This window comes from Cebidichthys violaceus, unplaced genomic scaffold (assembly GCF_023349555.1).
Source record: "Cebidichthys violaceus isolate CVI_PGR_0920_01 unplaced genomic scaffold, fCebVio1.0.p SCAF_16, whole genome shotgun sequence".
Taxonomy (NCBI): domain Eukaryota; kingdom Metazoa; phylum Chordata; class Actinopteri; order Perciformes; family Stichaeidae; genus Cebidichthys; species Cebidichthys violaceus.
The window spans coordinates 8,470,609-8,489,189 of NW_027176329.1; the positions used below are offsets into that span (position 1 = coordinate 8,470,609).

General features: G+C 40.6%; 3 protein-coding genes across 3 annotated transcripts; all 3 read left to right on the forward strand.

Annotated features, from left to right (window-relative positions):
- The first annotated feature begins 3,081 nt into the window (after window positions 1–3,081).
- On the forward strand, window positions 3,082–5,001 carry npvf (neuropeptide VF precursor). Its single transcript, XM_068711007.1, has 3 exons — window positions 3,082–3,279; window positions 4,388–4,758; window positions 4,864–5,001. Exons 1-3 carry the CDS (start codon window positions 3,100–3,102, stop codon window positions 4,931–4,933), a joined length of 621 nt encoding a protein of 206 aa, XP_068567108.1. The 5' UTR covers window positions 3,082–3,099; the 3' UTR covers window positions 4,934–5,001.
- Window positions 5,002–7,267: 2,266 nt separating this feature from the next.
- Window positions 7,268–9,853, forward strand: cycsa (cytochrome c, somatic a). The gene is made up of 3 exons (XM_068711008.1): window positions 7,268–7,358; window positions 7,706–7,944; window positions 8,973–9,853. The coding sequence occupies exons 2-3, from the start codon at window positions 7,776–7,778 to the stop codon at window positions 9,116–9,118; spliced, it is 315 nt and encodes a 104-aa protein (XP_068567109.1). The 5' UTR covers window positions 7,268–7,358; window positions 7,706–7,775; the 3' UTR covers window positions 9,119–9,853.
- A 576-nt stretch (window positions 9,854–10,429) lies between these two features.
- Window positions 10,430–18,562, forward strand: wu:fc38h03 (acetylcholinesterase collagenic tail peptide). The gene is made up of 18 exons (XM_068710587.1): window positions 10,430–10,764; window positions 11,435–11,557; window positions 11,652–11,761; window positions 11,924–12,052; window positions 12,276–12,320; window positions 12,457–12,483; window positions 13,760–13,831; window positions 13,938–14,000; window positions 14,120–14,146; window positions 14,243–14,287; window positions 14,621–14,656; window positions 14,729–14,809; window positions 15,042–15,138; window positions 15,562–15,701; window positions 15,826–15,945; window positions 16,027–16,156; window positions 16,713–16,815; window positions 17,677–18,562. The coding sequence occupies exons 2-18, from the start codon at window positions 11,461–11,463 to the stop codon at window positions 17,744–17,746; spliced, it is 1,392 nt and encodes a 463-aa protein (XP_068566688.1). The 5' UTR covers window positions 10,430–10,764; window positions 11,435–11,460; the 3' UTR covers window positions 17,747–18,562.
- Window positions 18,563–18,581: the final 19 nt, after the last annotated feature.

Below are 18,581 nucleotides of genomic sequence, written 5' to 3' on the forward strand. Positions count from 1 at the left end.
TTCACACAAATCATCCCGGGAATCCGAGGGTGTCCCGGTCCTGGACAGGAATTCTGGGAAGGCTGCCAGATACCATACAGAGAGACAGACAGACGAGGATCAATGGTGTCATTGTGGCCGGTTTCAATCTGCTTCCTGTTTCTGTCTCTTCTTCAGCCTATTTTCATTTGTGTCTCTCTGACAGTCTTCCTCTTCTTCTTGATCAGTTGTCCAGGACTTCACAAAAAATTATAAGACAGACGGATGAACTTTTTCAAGAAATTCTTCGTCTCATACAAATGAGATGAAACATGGGTGCACAATAAGTCAAAAGCATGTTATACTGTAAATGGGATCTTCAAGGTGTATTAAATCAAACCTGCAGGGCAGTATTTCTATCAAGGAAGCTGTGCCTGTTTCCATGTAGAAGCAGAGAAGAGGGGAGGGAGAGTAGGCCCAAAGGCAAGAAAATGGAAAGATGAAAAGGCCGCCAGGGTGGCAAGGGATGCACATTATAAACATTAAGAAGAGAGAATTACAGTGGCGGAGAACAAGGTCCTTGGGGGAGTGCTCGGAGAGCTCGGTGAAAGAACAAAGGGAGAGCTCGAGGTATAGGAAGCCCTCTGTGGATAAGACTCTGGATAAGTGTCAGAGACAGGATCGTAAATCCAGAACCCCATAGTCTGCAAGCCGGGGGCTGGGGTCAGGGAGGGAGAGCACAAAGAGAAGGGCTGGGGAGAGGTGGGAGGTAAATGATAATACTGAAAGATAGACCGAAACCTTAGCCATAAAAAACATTTTAGGGTTGATATTGAATCACTGAAACCAGATGCTTCTCTCCGTGATTGAGATACTTTTCCACTGAGATGCTTCAAACCACTGTGTTGAGGGTAGGACTTGACATGGCAACATGGCAAATGGAAACAATGTCAGGGTCATGACGCATGGATCAAATTAAAGCAGAGTTGTCATTATCCGCCTGCGTCTCACACCAGACATTCCTCAAATTCTGTCTGAGTCATTTGTGCATCTAAATACACTATTGACACGGGCAGAAACAGGAATGGTGAGTGACGTCGTCCCCACTCCTGTGTTGCTAAATACTTGTCAAAGCTGAGTAGTCCAACGGTTGCTAGATACAATAGTTCCAATAGATGAATTGCAGTTCTAGCAAAGCGGGATACCGCCTGTTATTAGGTTTGTCTCAGGTTTGCGCCAAAGTAAGACCAACAACAAATAACTTCAAAACAGGATAGGAGCCCATTTGAGTACCTTTTGAAGAAGGTTTAATGTGACATTTAATGTCTTCTGTGGCGAATTGTCAAGCATGAGAAAACCACCCTGATGGTGTCGTCTTAGGTTTGGCTTGTACTTCAAATATATAATATATGTAATAGAAAGCTTATATACAGTATATAACTTATATAAAATATAATATAATATATATAATAGAAAACTTGTATATATAATATATAATACCATATCTAATAGAAAGCCTGCATTACAATCTGGGGAGATGGAGTTGATGTAGGTGTTCACCAGTCATGGAGGGTCTAACCCTAACCTTGCATGGTAGTTTCCTGCCATCAGTGTATGAATGGGTGTGAACGGGTGACTGATGACATAGTGACGTAGTGTGAAAGCGCTTTGAGTGGTCAGAAAGACTAGAAAAGCGCTGCACAAGTACAAGTCCATTTAGCATTTACCATTGTGGGACTGAAGGATTCAGGGTACTGGATACCTCGGCCTCTGCTGCATCTATTTTGACCCTTCTTTTGTAATCTGTTTTTTAAATTCTATGTTAAGTTTTTACTTAATCAGAATTAGCTTTATTAGCCGATATGTGTACAAGAACTTTGACTCTGTTACCGTCAATGTTAGCGCACCAAATTGGAGAGTAAAAGCCAAACAAACTATTATCTCAAATCACTTGTTTTTTTAATACAAATTACATAGCCACTTTTAACAGTAAATATTATATTATATTTTATATATATATATATATATATATATATATATATACACAGTATATATTTTGATACATTTTCAGTGGTCGCAGCTTAGGGCTGAGACACACAGGCTTCGGTCAGAAAGTATTGAGAGATAGAAAAATGTATTGTTAATTTATGGTCTTATTGTGGGATTAATTGACAATAACAAAAATATACAATATCTTTGTCCTGTAAGTATTATTGTCATTCTGGAAAAACACTGGATTTCCCTAAATACATTTCTAACATTTAATTTTGTTTTTATCTTTGTTTCAGGTCAGAGTATTATACAAGGCCTTCAACCAGTATGTGCTCCTCTTCCCATTGTAACCATTGCCAAACCATTGCTGCATGTGCAGCTCTTCATTAACTGTGTCCAAAACAAGCAATGATGTCAATGATAAGGATAATGAAGGTGTTAACGGGCCAATTTACAATATGTTTCAAATAAATTATGTATAGCAAGATTGTCAGATCATTTTTGAGATATTTTCATTTATTTTTAATAAATTTAAGGGACAACACATGACATAATTGAATGCATCAAACAACTAGGAGTACGATTAAGAACAAGAAAGAAAGACTGCAAAACTCTAAACAAAAAAAATCACATCAGCTAATTTCAATGCTTTCAAGATAAAAAAAAAAGTGTCACATCAGCTAATTTCAATGCTTTCAAGATAAAAAAAAAAAGTGTTCCTGAATGACATTGCCAGCAGGATATAATTAGCAAAGCCTGCCATAAAAAGAAAATGCAGCCTCTATGGAATTGAACAATACTAGTTATAGCACATGAGCATTGGTCTGCCATTCAGTATTTCTATAGAACCTCTGTTTTTAGTTTAGTTATGATCTCCTCTGGCAAAAATACCAACTGGTTCATTCATCAGCCCAATTAGGGCATACATGCCTTTTCAAATATATTTCTCAGAGCTTGATAATTATTGAGATAGGAATTTGTTCAGCTTGAATTACTGGTTGAAGGTATAAGTGTATGTGTTAGTTTGTATGTGTGTGTGTGTAGGTGTGTCTATCACATGCGAGCCAGCTGACGTATGTTTTCAGGGGTCTTTAATAACAGTGTGGTCAACAGGAAATAAAATGTGTCCTGGTGCTGTCCTGAGAGAACATGTCTCCTGCCGTTAACATGTTGACCGCTGTGTTTCTGTCAGTGCTCCTGATGCTGGGGGGTCTTGGAGGGGAGGCGGCGTCTCACTTGCAGGTCTATGGGAAATCAATCAACAGTGATAAGACTTTGCTGAGCAGCAATGATGGAGGACACACTGTCAAGAAACAGCCACACCAACAGGTAAGGACTATTCAACTAGAGATTCTTATTCCATTGGGAAGCGGGATTCGTCGTGTTAGGGTTTCCTTCACAGCTGACAAGACTTGTCGATTTATTGATTTTGTCAATTGATAATTGTAATTTTTCAAGCAAAAATGCCAAACAATTGCTGAGTAAGCTTTTTAAAAGTAAGGATTTTATACTTTTCTTTGTCATTTTTGTTTGTAAATTGAATATTTTGGGGTTTGGGGCTTCTGGTCGGATAAAACAAGCAAACTGAAGATGGACTTTTTCACAATTTGTTGACATTTTATAGACAAAACAAGTTAGCTTCAGCACTACTATCCTTGTTTTGTGCACTGCATCTGTCAACAAAAATATATATATATATATATAACCAATTATAATTTACTAAAAATATTTTTCATGAGGCCATACATCTTTTTAAAAGGAAGTGTATTAGACAAATACGGAAAATTACCAACTTTTTGGGTTATTATTAAGAAACATAACAACTGCTATTCAGTGGTATCACATTTACACATTATTATAGAGCAACTGTGAAAACATCATTGGTTTTTATTTCATCATTGGCAAATAAAATTATAATAAAATGTTAAGTGACAACGTCAGTCAAATAAATCCTTTTTACTGGAGGGTATTTTGATAGTTTGTGAATGTACAAAATGATTGCTGAATGAAATAACATGAAATGATGTGGCCAAACTTAAAGAAGAATATAAAACTAAAGCTGCAACGAACAATTGATTTGTTTATCGATTCATCTTTCGACTGTTCTCTTGATAAATTGATCAGTCAGTTTTTCAACAAGTTCAAGGTGAGCCTAAGACGACTTATTTAAATTGCTTGTTTTGTCCAACCAACTAAACACCTCAGCTTTTGCATCATAATCATTTACTAAATCATATACTTTACCAAATCATCATATTTGTGAGGATGGAACCAGCAAACAATTGGCATTTTTTTTGAAAAGAAAAGGTGAACTGATTATGTTGACTAATTGACTTATGGATTAATCGACTAATAGTTTCAGGTCCAGTAAGGAACACGTGACAATATTCTTAAGTTAGTCTGATCTGGACTTCAACATGTTTTGTTTCCAAAAAAGAGTGAAATCCGCAGGAGTTTGGATCTCGAGAGCTTCAACGTACTCGTGGCCCCCAGAACCAACAAAATCAGCCTCCCGCACATCATCAAGCTGTACCCGCCCACCGCCAAGCCTCTCCACCTGCACGCCAACATGCCCATGCGCTTCGGACGGGAGAGTGTTCCTGTTGACGACAAGTCCCCAAATTCGACTCCCAACATGCCTCAGAGGTTTGGTCGGTCCTGGGGGGTGATTCAAATGTTTGCCGAGGGCCCTAAAGTCAGAGAAGCACAAAACCCAGTGCTGCCTCAGAGATTTGGGAGAAGCAGTTCGTATAGGAGGCTTCTTAGGACTCTGGTCAATGAGAAGTTATTAAACACTGACTTGCACTGGTAGGCAACTCTTCACCCTTTATTTCCAATTCAATTTAACATCCATACATGTCTATGAGTTTTGTTTGTTATGAATAATGCCAACTATGTATTCTCTTCCCACAGGTCTAAAGATTTTGACTTTACAACCAGCTCAGAAGAGATGGAGATACAAGACAAGTCCTTCAGAGGATGAAAGAGGATAAGAAAGGCCAACACAGAGGTCTACTATAGCATGTAAAAAACAGTGTTTTTACTGGGAAGACAAAAACATTCAAATGTGCAAGAATAAATAATTAAGTTAAAATATTTAAATTTATGCATGCCATTTTAATAAAGTTATATTATTGTGAAAGTGGTTTGGGTTTTATTTTTTGCTCTTTTATTGGGTTTGACTTTTGAAAAAACTATTTTTGTCTCATATTGGTGGACGGTGTTTGTATAAGGCTTCTGGTCCTTAAAGTACCAAAAGAACCAGAGAGGACACTCCTTATCTTCAAACTCCTGCTGTAGAAAAATGATATATAATTAATAATTATATGTGAAAAGCACTTAGATGAGTGGGGTGGCTCAGGATCTAACAAAATGAACATATTCTTTTCATTTTTGTAAGAGATTTAAAAAAAATACATTTATTTAGATTTACATTTTTAGAATGATACTTCCACAAAAGTGTTACTTTTTCTGTTATAGTATTTATATTCAGCAAACTGCATAATATTTTTCTCTTTTAAAAAAAAGCTGTAGATGAAGACACAATTCTCTACACACAACCACAGATCTAACTGCTAGGAGAAGCCATAAAGTGTAAGTGGTATACTCAAACCATAAAGATAGTATAACACATTCTCACTACCAAGAGAGGGAGACAAACACCAACTCAAAGTCTCCACCTTGAACTTGCTCCACAGTTCCCCCCAAACCAACACAGAGGGTACAAATCACACGCTCTTCAAAGGACCAAAGGGAAGCATAAAATATATACAGTTTGATGGGTTTCAAAATAATGTCCTCTATCTTTGTAGAGGTAAAGAGAGAGAGAGAGAGTGAGAGAGCGAGAGAGAGAGAGAGAGAGAGCGAGAGAGAGACAGACAGAGAGAGAGAGAGAGAGAGAGAGCGAGCGAGCGAGCGAGCGAGCGAGAGAGAGAGAGAGAGAGAGAGAGAGAGAGAGAGAGAGAGAGAGAGAGAGAGAGAGAGATGCACGTGCCCAGGGAACGCCTCTTTCATTGTCCGGTCGACTGACCTCAATAGTGACACTGATATGTGTTATAACAACAAAGGCTACTCATCAAGTGTCTAAGTATCACAACATGACACATTTTCAATCCCTGCTCTTACTTCGATAAAATACTTGAATCGTATCTGCTCTCCTTCTTCACGGATGAGCAAAGCACTTAAAAACATAATGATGACTGCATTTCATTTAGGTGTGTCCGTTCTAGGCCCGGGTGTTATGCTGGCTCACTAATAACGCTCACTAAGACACACCTAAATGGAACAGAGGCACCATTAGTAGGTTGCCTTTAGACCTTTTCAAACTTAACAATATAAACATTATATATGGGCCGCTTTGCTTTTTTCTCCTGCCATGTTTGTTAATTAATGCAGTATAAAACACAGGAAGTAAAGCTGGACCAAAGCTTTTCCCCTGGCAACCACATTCATGCTTGAATGGCAATGAAAAGAGCTATAGTGCCTTTTTTACAGCAGTCATTTTGACTTGATAGGAAAAGCACAGGTGTTGCTAATAACATTAACGATGGCTCTGTTCCGTTCTAAGTGTCCCAATAATGTCGTGACAATCAATTCAGGAATCGTTAATTTGATTATTGACACCTGTGCTTTGACCACTGTGACATGTTAAAATGCTGCTGTGAAAAAAAGGCTCTACAGCACATAGTGATGAAGGAGCATGTTCAGAGCTCTTATGTCCTAATTACCAGTGCTAAATCAGTTTGATCGATAAATCAGTTTACAACTGTATCTAAGACACAATTGGATTTTGTTTATGCTCCTTAAAAGTCATAATCGTGCTAATATTTTTAATATGACAATTTTAGGATATGTATAGGGCTACCTTTAGGAGGCGGTTAATGTCTACACAGCATGCAGAGAGCCAGTTAAAGCTCAGTGACACAAAGACAACATGTGGAGAAACTTGTTCTCCTGCTTCAAACCACAATCATTTCGCTCATTCATAATCCAAATAATTCCCTCAAAAAGTAAAAGTGACCCATTCTAACTTGGGTTGGTATCAGTGAACCATCTCATTTAATTTGCTACATCAGTAAATGTATTCACACACATTGTAAACATACCTCACCTGCTTTAGGGAGCCAGTGTGGGTGTGACCCGCATTCTGTAGCTGCGTCGTCCTCACCGCGTTGCGCAATGTGTTTTATCACATCTTATTCAACCCGACCCAACCGCTCCCTTTTCCTAAATTTGAAAGATAATGCTTTGAGACTCACATCCAGCCGTGTCCCTGAAACCCGCAAGCTTTTACAGCTGGAAGCTTAATTCACGCTAGCACACACCAACAACAAACAAGTCCAAGACTTTTGAAACGTGGAAGAGAGTTTTACCTGGAGGTACTTGAACTACCCGTCAGGTAGCCCACGGTAAGGCTTATCTTTTGGTCCTATTAGTCTTGTTGTGTTTTCAGTGGCTTCCTGCGGTGGAAAAACACCACGCTAGTAAACAAACAGTTGTTGTTCAGTTTCAGCTTTAGCCTAACGTCACATAACAAACAATTTTTTATAGGTCTGTTTTTAAACCTCTCCAGTTCTTTCTGTAGCCTACATAATAACCCGTGTTTCAGGACTTCTTCAATCCGGAAGGGTGGGGTTACTTAACTACTCGTGTGTCCTGTGTTATATCACGTCTGAAATACTTCCAGACCGTTTACTTATTTCTACTCTTACGTTCTGTTTCGTTTTGTTTTGTATTTTTCCACTCACTCCTGCAGCTTAATAGGCTGTGACCGACTATAGCACCCTTTCACTGCCATCAGCTCCTCTCCTCACAGCTGTTGTGTCATGGGGGACATCGAAAAAGGGAAGAAGGTGTTTGTCAAGAAATGTTCCCAGTGTCACACAGTGGCGATGGGGGGAAAACACAAGGTGGGACCCAATCTGTGGGGTCTGTTTGGAAGGCAGACAGGACAGGCACCTGGCTTCTCCTACACACAGGCCAACATCGATAAAGGTATGGATCTCTATGACAGATAGTCAGATTCATATAGCTAACAGTTAGAAACACAAGAGTATGTGTGCAGCCCTGTGTACTCTTATGAAGTTTAAGAGTCTTGCACCACTCATAGGTGGCAAAACTGCTTTAAAGACGGTGCACACCTGAAGTTGCGGAGGCCTTATGCACACACACACACACACACACACACACACACACACACACACACACACACATATATATACCTTTTTGTTAATGTTACATTGTTTGTTTCTTTCTTTTCAAAAAGGTTTTGCAATGTGCAAAGTGCAACAATCAGCTACAATTTTAGGACATGTGCATTATTTTGTGCTGGCTAGGGCACTGTTTACTTTGGTCTGTCTCATAACAGAATACTTTTGTTTTAGTAAATTGGCTCATTTGAACTGAACTCTTGCTTTTTTCTTTTCTTTTTTTCTGAAAAACCTGGTCCACATTTACCTGTTATAGAACATCATGGTAACCTCTGTTGCATGGTCAACCTACTCTCAAAGGAGAGCACAGGAAAAACGTTTGCAGTCCGCCATTTATAGTCTGATTATTTATGTTATGCATAAAATGCATCTTGTGCCTGCAGAATGGAATACCTGAGATCATCACATCGCCCCAAAAATTCAGTCAACTGAGAATGCTAATTTGGTTTTACCATGGTATCCATCTGTCCTTCCTGCCATGAATATAACATCTCCATGTTTAGATGTGTGCAGTAATTGTGTCACAGTATATAGTGCTGAGAAGCAGCTTGGTCCTTGTGTTTCCTCTACCTGTCGGACAGAGCAGCGGGTCTGAACAGGCAGGCTCTCTGCCTCTGAGCTCTGCTCTAACAGAAGGCAATGAAAACCTAAACACAGTCATCAGTTAGAGAGAATGCATTTGTCATTTATTTACACAAATGAGTTCATGAAAATATATTGCAAGCCTTTAATGTGTGTGTGTGTGTGTGTGTGTGTGTGTGTGTGTGTGTGTGTGTGTGTGTGTGTGTGTGTGTGTGTGTGTGTGTGTTTTAGGTATTACATGGAATGAGGAAACTCTGAATATCTACCTTCAAAATCCTAAGAAGTACATTCCTGGTACCAAGATGGTCTTCAGTGGGATCAAAAGGAAAAATGAAAGACATGATCTTATAGCCTATTTAAAGGACGCCACCTCCTAATATACTGAAAACACAAAACGCACGCAGTGGACAGAAGCATTACACTGTACATTTAGGAAAGAAAACAGTGCATTCTTTGTTTTAATTTTGAGTTCACAATTTGCAATACTTTTAAAAGTATATATAGGCTACCACATTGCTGCAACACTGTTTCTGTGTGTAGGAGACTGTCTTTAATTATCGTATGAGTCAGCCTTCTTGCAAGTTGTGGCTTTTCCAGATATTTCTCAGTCAAGGCTTCTTAAAGAGACAGCCATCCATTTTCATTTGCTCAAAACAGAGTTGTTTACCTAATTATTTCCCCACTGTTTTCACAGAAACTATTTTATTATGTTAAGTACTTGTTTAGTCTCATTCTGTTGTGTAGTTTTCTTTTTTGTTAAATGGTGCTGGACTGTCTGTCTTATCCCCTCCTCCTTTCTTTAAAACAATGGAATCGCTTTTAATGTTATGAAGTTGCACTTTAAAATGAGTGTATTGTATTCCTTCTTTTTCTAAATGAATGTGTGTCTTTATGACTTAAGAACAATGAGGTCAAACTAATTTGTCATTTACTGGAAAAGCAGTGGTGCTTTTGTATGGTTAAAGTATAGCACACTAACAAATATTTTAACTTGGTCTAATAATGGCCTGTTTAATAAGTGCTTACATTTATATGATGGTCTTTAAACTGAGTTACGGTTTTTATACTTTGAGTCAACGGACGTGGCAATAAAAATGTTCTTCTTTTGCGAATTATTTCAGTGGGTCATTTTTTTCCACATTTATTGTTTCATTCCACTTTAAAATGACGTATTTAGGTCATATTGTATTCATTTAATTTACTCAATGTGTTTAGTCAGTAATGCCACATAATTGTACATGTCTTTAGTATTTAACACAATACAGTAAAGTATGGGGACAACATCAAGAACATGATGCTAATAAACATTAGTACAGTTATAATGAAATATAATTAAGTAGGCGTTTGAATGAACACATTTAACAAGACAGTGAGATTTGTTAGGCATGGAGTGAAGTTTAAATACACCTTATGTCATCTCTATATTTGCACAGCAGATGTCTCTCACCTTTGTTGTCAGACATAAACATGTCAAAATACGTCAATAGTGGGGAGTGAAGTTATGTAAGGATATTGAATAGTGATTTTAACTATTATTCATTCCTTGAACAAAAACATCCAGCAGGTGGCGCCATTTCACTGCTGAAGAGACCTTCAGCACTGAGGACATAAAACGTGCCAAGCGAGTGTTGCATGCCGACTTATACTGTTAGTGCCATCAGGCATTCAGACATCTGCCCTGAAGTCGATCCAGAAGACACAAGCGTTAATGAGCCTCTGATCCAGACCCGCAGGGACTTGAGCTGCCACCGCGGTGTTGGCTCCACTCAGTGGCCTCTGCTGGCCATTTAGCGAGGGGAGGAAAAAAAAAAAGGTCCTCTCTCCTCAATTGTGTTGTTATTGAACGGTGGAGGGAAAGAAGCGGGTCGATAAGTGGATCAGATTTATTAGCGGTCCAGATTGTCCACAGCACGCCAAATGGCAGAGGAGCCACAGTCCTCGGGACTGCACAACGCGCATTTCATTTAACGCGGAGGAGCGCCAGACAGCGTGTCTACAAGTACGGCACAATTTCAAGTGGAAGGTAAGGTGGATCTTGTGTATTAAAAGCCATGGATGTGGATGACATTGCTTTCATTTAACGCATCTGGACCATCAGGTCTCTATTAAGAAAAAAAAATAGAAGGGAAAATGTTGAGCAATAATGAAGGTATGAATTAGCTGATTGAACCCGGTGCTGCATATTTCCATCAATGTAGCTCAACACACGATTATAATTGTTGTTGATTGAAGGTTTTCTTCCTGCATCCAAGGAAATATGAACATACTGTAATGTTTGTGTGCATGAATCTGTGCTAGCCGTAGCATGTTACTATGACTTATGTCATAAAGTGGCAGAAGTCATAATAAGCCTGAGTGACACACACCCCACCCCACCCCCGGTCTAATCCTGGCACAAGGCTGTAGGGGGTTGGTGCACGGCTGGAATTACAGCGGTGGCTGCATCTGCTGCAGTGTGGAGCTGCAACAAGTTTATGAGGAGAGAGAGAGAGAGAGAGAGAGAGAGAGAGAGAGAGAGAGAGAGAGAGGTCTAAAGTTAAGGGGCTGATAAAATAGTGACACCCTCAGAGGAAGTAAGAAAAAGTGACAGCTGCATTATAACTGTATTAAGCTCAGCAAAAATAGAGTGTGTGTGTGTGTGTGTGTGTGTGTGTGTGTGTGTGTGTGTGTGTGTGTGTGTGTGTTGTGTTCAGTGCTTTAGGTAGAGTAAACCGTCAGGATGGATCTGGTCAAACTTGCCGTGTCTTTCCACGTTCTTCTGTGTGCTGCGTGGGCCCGTCACTCTTACATGGACAGCGTCCTCTCAGCCCACTCAAGTGAGTTGTGTGAGTGAACTGTAAGACTCACAACGGAAGGAACACATGTTGCATGGGCTTTTTTAACATCATGCCCATCATGTCTTTCCCTCAGCTCTCAGGTTTCTGGATGAGCCGTTGACATTTGACCCCTGCTGTCTCATGTCACCGCCTCCGCCGCCACTCTTCCCTCCGCCACCTCAGCTGTGGAAGCGGGGCAGCCCTGTAAGCATTCACAAACACACACACACACACACACACACACACACACACACACACACACACCTGCTTGCATAAATACACCTTATTTACACACATTTGTCCACTCACAGCAGGTCTCTGACTAAAACCCTATTCTCTTGGATTTTTGTGTATCTTTGATTGAAGGACGGTATTAGCGTGTTAGAGCCAAGTGTTTTTGGTGGAGAGGTACAGGAAAAACAAAAACCTGTGATACCTGGATGTTCACCTGGACCTCCAGGATCTCCAGGACCTCCAGGACCCCAGGGCCCAGAGGTAAAGCCCTTTTAAAAAAATACTACTCAGTGTTGGAAACCTCACAGCGGCTGCACCACTCTTCAGTCAGATTAAATCATAGGATATCCATCAGGCTGTGTAATCAGCCGTATTGTTAAATGGAAATGAAACAAAATGACCTTTATAGTATTGATTTTTCTACAAATGTACCACGCTCTTTTAGAATATGTGAGCTGGATATAAATGCGGTGTCATTTTTCAGGGTCAGGGTGGATTACCCGGCATAAGAGGACCAAAAGGGGAGAAGGTGTGTGTTTTTGTCTTTATAGGTCTTGAAATATATCTCTAATATTTTTTGCTATAGACATATTTGTGCGTGTGTCCTTGTGTCCCTCTCTGCTCTAATGACTGCTACATCTCCTCTTCCCTCATTTGTCCTCCAGGGAGAAATTGGACGTCCGGGGTCAAAGGTGAGCCGCTCCTCCCCTCCTGCATGTCTCGTTCTCTCGCTCATCTCTCTCTAGTCCATCTTGCATGCCCTTGGAATAATGTGATCTGGATCTTTCTCTCCCTTGTCCCCTCCATGCATCCTCAATCTCTGTGATGTGATTTGTCTATTGATGTGCTCAGAATATCCTCATGCAGCCGCTAAATGGGTCATGCTGCATTAGTCTCAGTAGCCGCTGGAACCGCACAGCAAAGCTTGATCACATCCCTGGATGTCTCCAGTCATCCTCCGGCTCCTCACCTCTCTGTCATCCCCCTCTTCTTTCCTTTACCTCTGCTTCTTGCTTCTCTCTCTCTTCTCCTTTCTTTGGCCTGGCTCCATTAGCCCTTGTACTGGACTCCAGTCCTGCTGATCCAGGCTCTCCAGCACTCCACTTCTGCACTTTAATCTCCCTAAGTGCTTTTGCTCTCTGTGATAAATCACTCCACACAGCGGCAGGTCCGCGGTGTCTCTACATTCTGCTGTTTTAATGACGCGCAGCTAAATGAGAGCATGCTGCTCTAGCATTGCAGCAGCGCTGGGATAGTCGTCCAGGTGTCACCGAGATGTGAGGCTGTGCTGTAAAACATTTGGCTCTCCCAACTGGCGAAAGAGCAAGATAATCTCAGTGGCATTGTTAAAGCTTTGCAGGCAGTTTGACATACTTATTTGTTTCTTAAGCTATTTAACCTGGTTAGTCTTTATAAAAGTCAGTAGCTCTTCGTAATGGAAAACAGGACCATGAAACGAGCAACTTAACAAACATTAAAAGCTGTAGATCATCAGAATATCTAGCAGAAAAGCAGAAATAAGTCCAAATTTAAAGGAATAGTTCGACATTGTATTTGTTTTCTTCCCAAGAGCTAGATGTCAAGAACGAAAGTTACAAGGTAACCAACTGAGACTAAGCCCAGCCAAGAAATAGTTTGGCACGTAATTCCCAACGCAAAACTACAACTTGTCATTTTTACACATTTTTACAAATTGTATAAAGACTTGATAAGATATAACCAGCTGCTGTAGCAGTCTATATCCCATATAGTCACAAGAGTCTCATCTAACTCTGTTGAATTAATTATTTAAGTAATATTCTAAATACTTCTAATACTTTTACTTAAGAGAACAATAAACTAAATCCTTAATGCAATCTAAAGCAAGAGATTCCTTCAGCTTCCTGTCACTTTTTCAGCAAGAGGGAGCTGAATCTGCATCAATAGTTCCACTAAGTGCTGGTACTGATTGTGTTTGTGTTCCTGCAGGGTCGTACGGGGGCTCCAGGCCTCCCAGGGAAACCAGGACTGCCAGGATGGCCTGGTCCAGAGGGACCCGAGGTAAGTCTCATGGAATCACTCCAGGTACCGTCTTGAGGTTTTACACACATGTTTAAGGCATATCACAAATACAATATGAACCGTCATGTATGTGTGGGGGTTTTAGGGTGAGAAAGGGGATCCAGGTCTCATGGGATTACCAGGACTGAGGGGACCACCAGGGACAAAGGTTAGTCACATCTTTACAACAATAATACACACAATTATGTGTATGTTTGGAAAGAAAAGAAGAACGATCTTAGTCATTTATATTATTATCTGCTGTTATATTCCTATGTATCTTTTCAGGGTTTGCCTGGTTACAAAGGAGAGAAGGTTAGTTCTGAATTACTTCTCACGGTGCAACCGTTTGTCACTACAAAAATATGAACTCCGTTATTAATTTTTTTAATCTCTGTTCTATTGCAAAAGGGGTTTTATGGTGACCCTGGAGCATCAGGACCAAAAGGTGATAAGGTTGGTAGAGAAATGTCATTTTCATTTTCTTCATTTATTGCAAGTCCACAAAAATGATTGTGTTGTGTAATTCTTTATACCCATTTATGCTTGGCTTTGACTATGAGCAATTCACACCATACTGTGTTATAATGGACTTGAAAAAAAGTGAAAAACTCAACAGTTTGCTCAATTACTGGTTAGAATAGAAAGTAGTGACACTTTCTTTCAACATTTCAAGCTCTCTTGAGCCCCCTATCTTAGAAGCAGAGTGAGATTAAACAATCAATAAGTGCATGCTCTGCTGAGATAATGTCTTTCCTCACATCAAGCTCTCATCTCGTCTCTATTTAGGGTTCCATTGGTTTGCCTGGGATGCTTGGACAGAAGGTAAGAATGAATCAATAATGACGACATTAAAGAATCTAATTTAAACTGATAATTCCTCAACTCCTTTCCCAGGGGGAGCAGGGACCAAAGGGAGAGCCAGGACTCACGGGGAAGAGAGGACCTACTGGACGGCCGGGGAAGAGAGGCAAGCAGGTGAGAAAAGACAAGGAAGAATGATGCACATCCTGACAGCATCACTTAACCCTGGTGTGGTGCTCTGACACTCTGTGGGCTAAGATGTTTGGCATCTTAGATCTTCTCAGCCTACACTACTGTATGCACACACACAGTGTGCCAGTGTCATGTAGGCCACCTTCAGTGTGTGTGTGTGTGTGTGTGTGTGTGTTTATTTTATAATATTGGGATGTTGCCTGGATTTGCACAGGGCACAAAGGGCCATGGTGGAGCCCCTGGAGTCATGGGCCCCCAAGGACCGTCAGGTCAAAATGGCCATCCAGGGCCACCCGGTCCACCTGCCTCAGGTACAATAACTCACAACACTCATGCACAATCAGCCTCAAATTACAGTGTATTAAAAAAAAATTGGTGAAAAACTGTACCAGCCACACCAGGGGCCATAAGAGACCCCCCAACCCTCAAAACAGTGTAAGAACTAATTAACAAAGCCACAAAAACTGGACTACCACACCCCCATCCTTGAAAGAAATAAACACAAAACAAGGAGCAAAATAAAATACACTACACCGACAGACAGAACAGAAGACAGCTTTGTCCTTCTCTTCTCACCTTCCTTAAATTTGGGGGCCAGGGCTGCCCACTAATCATCAGATCAGTAACACCTGAGAGAGAGAAGAATGAAGGGGGGTAGCACTTGTAGAATATCAAAGTGTAGTCATATGTGTGTTAAACCCTTATCTTTGTCATGCTTTTTTATTTGTTTGCAGGTCTCTATCTAGTTGGGGAAAAGGGAGAGACGGGTCCTCCAGGTCCACCGGGTCGCTGTGACTGCGATTCTACTCTTGGAGCAAATAATGCTCCTTTTGGAAGCTACACTCAGCGAGGTGGCCTCAATAAAGTCCCTGCAGTAAGACGCCACTGACATAAAACAGCTTCCTTACAATATTTCCATCCAAACTGAATCCATGTTGTTCACACTGAATCAATAATTACTCATCAGCTTTCGCTTTCTCCTGTGTGTATCTGTGCAGATATTTGTGGTAAACAGTGAGGAGGAGATGGACCGTCTACGTCTAGACAACGCAATAGCATTCAGGAAGGATCAGAGGATGCTCTACTTCAAAGATAAAGAGGGATGGAGGCCCATACAGGTAATGACTCCACCTAATAAAGCCTTGTTTTAGCCTCAAAGCCTTGACACTAAGGCCAAGATTTCTTTACCACTTGTCCAGCCCTTCCAGCCGTTCCAGTCCACAGAGAAAGTCCCGGACAGATCAGGCGTGTGTGGAGACGGAAAGGTGCAGGCCCAGCACGGAGAGGAGTGCGATGACGGAAACCAGATTGTCACCGATGCTTGTCTCGGTGAGTTACATGCATCTCTGGCTGAGTTGAACACATGCACACATAATGTAAAGGTACAGAAAAAAAGTGAGTAAAGAATGATTTACAGACAGTGATTCTAACACCTCTTTACGTAGGATATTGTAATACAGTGTAACAGGAATTAAGATTTTAAAAAACAATAAACTATTTATGTTAGTTCAAAAAAGCATTCCTCAAATAGGTTAAGGTCAGGCTTTTTGCTGCACAAACGCCACCATGCTGTTACCAACCCAGCTGCTCGTGAGATGCCCCGCAGAGCTACCGTGCACCACAGAGTCTGAACCCACAGGATAAAAGCAGTAGGCACTGTGAAACCTTTCCATGGTCTTTCATTAATCTCGCCCACTCTTTTCCTGCCGTCCTCTCACTTCCTTCTTCTCCTCTGTCCAATTAAATTAGCAGCAAAATGCTGTATTGGCATCGCTGAAACACACGGGAGTGCCAAAGCAATCAGTAACGTTGTCTGTCTCCTTTCCCTTGCTCTCTCCCAACTGCCACCACTTCGCTCTAATCTCCTTTCCTTTCACCACTTCAGACTGTAAGTGGGCCTACTGTGGAGATGGCTACCGACATGACGGCATTGAGGAGTGTGATGGAAAAGACTTTGGTTATCAGACCTGCAAGTCCTATCTCCCTGGGTATGTGAAGCGTTCAGTGTGTCCATTTATTATTCCATTTATTTGGGGACACATTGCTACTATGGATCTTTGAATCTATGCCAAGACAGCACAATGCAGTTCCTTTTTAATCAGCAGCACATTTATACTGCACCCATCCAAGGATTGTAAAGGTCATTTGAATGAGCTACCGTACTCTTACGGTGGTGTCACTGAAAGCATCCAGAGATGATGGTGCATTTTCTTGGCACCACTTGCTGCACATTGCTTTAGTTAATGACACAGCTCTGCATGCTTTATACTTGAAGGATTAGATCAATATTTGGGGAGAAAGTAGATACTGGCTTTCTTGCTGAGAGTTGAGAAGATTGATACCACTGTTTTTTTAAAGTTTTTGAAGGGAAAACAGCTACAGTAGCCTGGTACTGTCTCAAGGTTTAAAAATGCCTACCAGCACCTCTAAAGCTCACTTAACATGTCATATCTTCTTTGTTTAATCCATACAATATCTCTCTCTCTCTCTCTCTCTCTCTCGCTCTCTCTCTCTCTATATATATATATATATATATATATATATATATATATATCCTGTGACTTCTTGGAATTCAGTGCTCCCTGCCAAGAAAATATTTGTTAATGCAACTCCCTGTATAACCCCAACTGATTAAACAAATTAAACAAACAAAATATAGCATGTTAATTAGTTAGCTTTAGAGGTGTGGGTAGGCAGGGTTTTTTTTACCTTTGGGAAAGAGCCAGGCTAACTATTTCCTCCTGTTTCAAGTATTTAAGCTAAATGTTGAACTATTCCCATGGATTTGGAGTGGATACACTTTGCGCAATCATTTACTTGTTATAATAATTTCCCGTGTCTTTCTGCAGGTCCTTTGGGCAGCTCAGATGCACCGACTCTTGCCTCATTGATTCCACTGGTTGCAAGTATTTCACCTGAACTGGAAAGTAAAAAAAAAAGGTCAGATTGCAACTTTGCAAATTGTCTTTCTGATCACAGGGGTTATACTTCGGGTTTGTACTGAATTCTCACCCCTTTAAAAAATAACTGAAGGACTGAGGGAGCGCTCTTGTGCCCGCTCTGAGCCATGAAAAGTCATGAGAGTCGGCTTTGAATCGACTGTCTCCCTCCTGGAGGTTCAATTCTGTTACTGGCCTCAGGGAGCAAGCAGCTCCCTGTTACTGTTACTCCATCGGCTGCAGTACTGTTATGGACACTGGTGATTGTGGGGAATACTTTAATAATTTAATGATTGTATCATATGAAATAGTTACAATGTGTATGACTTACTGACTGTTAATGCAGAAAAATTATGTATTCTGTACTTCTTTTGTAATGAGAGAGAAAAAATAGCCCATTCCAAAAGAGGCAAATATATTATTGATACGATATATATACTGTAGTATGCAAATCAGGGGGTGTGTAAATGTGTTTATTCCTGTGCATTGTATTAGGAAACATGTATTTATGAAGTGCAATGCTGTGATATTGCATGTAAACGTGTACTCGTGCACAGCGGACTGCTTTAACCAGTGCTGTAGAAGTATGGCCTTTAGGAAGTGAATGTTCAAATACCTGACAGGAGGAAAAACGAATGTCATAATGCAAAAACTAAAATACCTCTGATTGTCGCAGCAGCATGAAGAAAACTGCTCAGTTACACCAGAATGACTCCACAGTGGATTCAGTAGTGTGATTAGTGTATAATCTGCCTGCATGACTGTAAAGTTCATAAATCACTGAACACTAATAAAGATTGGGCCTTCAAAGTGGA

Excerpts from the sequence above, each read along its gene's own strand:
- wu:fc38h03 (XM_068710587.1), top strand. The coding sequence starts at position 11,461 with ATGGATCTGGTCAAACTTGCCGTGTCTTTCCACGTTCTTCTGTGTGCT. Across the intron at positions 14,810-15,041 it reads CGGGGAAGAGAGGCAAGCAG|GGCACAAAGGGCCATGGTGG; the intron begins GTGAGAAAAGAC and ends GGATTTGCACAG. Across the intron at positions 15,139-15,561 it reads ACCCGGTCCACCTGCCTCAG|GTCTCTATCTAGTTGGGGAA; the intron begins GTACAATAACTC and ends ATTTGTTTGCAG.
- cycsa (XM_068711008.1), top strand. The coding sequence starts at position 7,776 with ATGGGGGACATCGAAAAAGGGAAGAAGGTGTTTGTCAAGAAATGTTCC. Across the intron at positions 7,945-8,972 it reads ACAGGCCAACATCGATAAAG|GTATTACATGGAATGAGGAA; the intron begins GTATGGATCTCT and ends TGTGTGTTTTAG.
- npvf (XM_068711007.1), top strand. The coding sequence starts at position 3,100 with ATGTCTCCTGCCGTTAACATGTTGACCGCTGTGTTTCTGTCAGTGCTC. Across the intron at positions 3,280-4,387 it reads AGAAACAGCCACACCAACAG|AGTGAAATCCGCAGGAGTTT; the intron begins GTAAGGACTATT and ends TTTCCAAAAAAG. Across the intron at positions 4,759-4,863 it reads TTAAACACTGACTTGCACTG|GTCTAAAGATTTTGACTTTA; the intron begins GTAGGCAACTCT and ends CTCTTCCCACAG.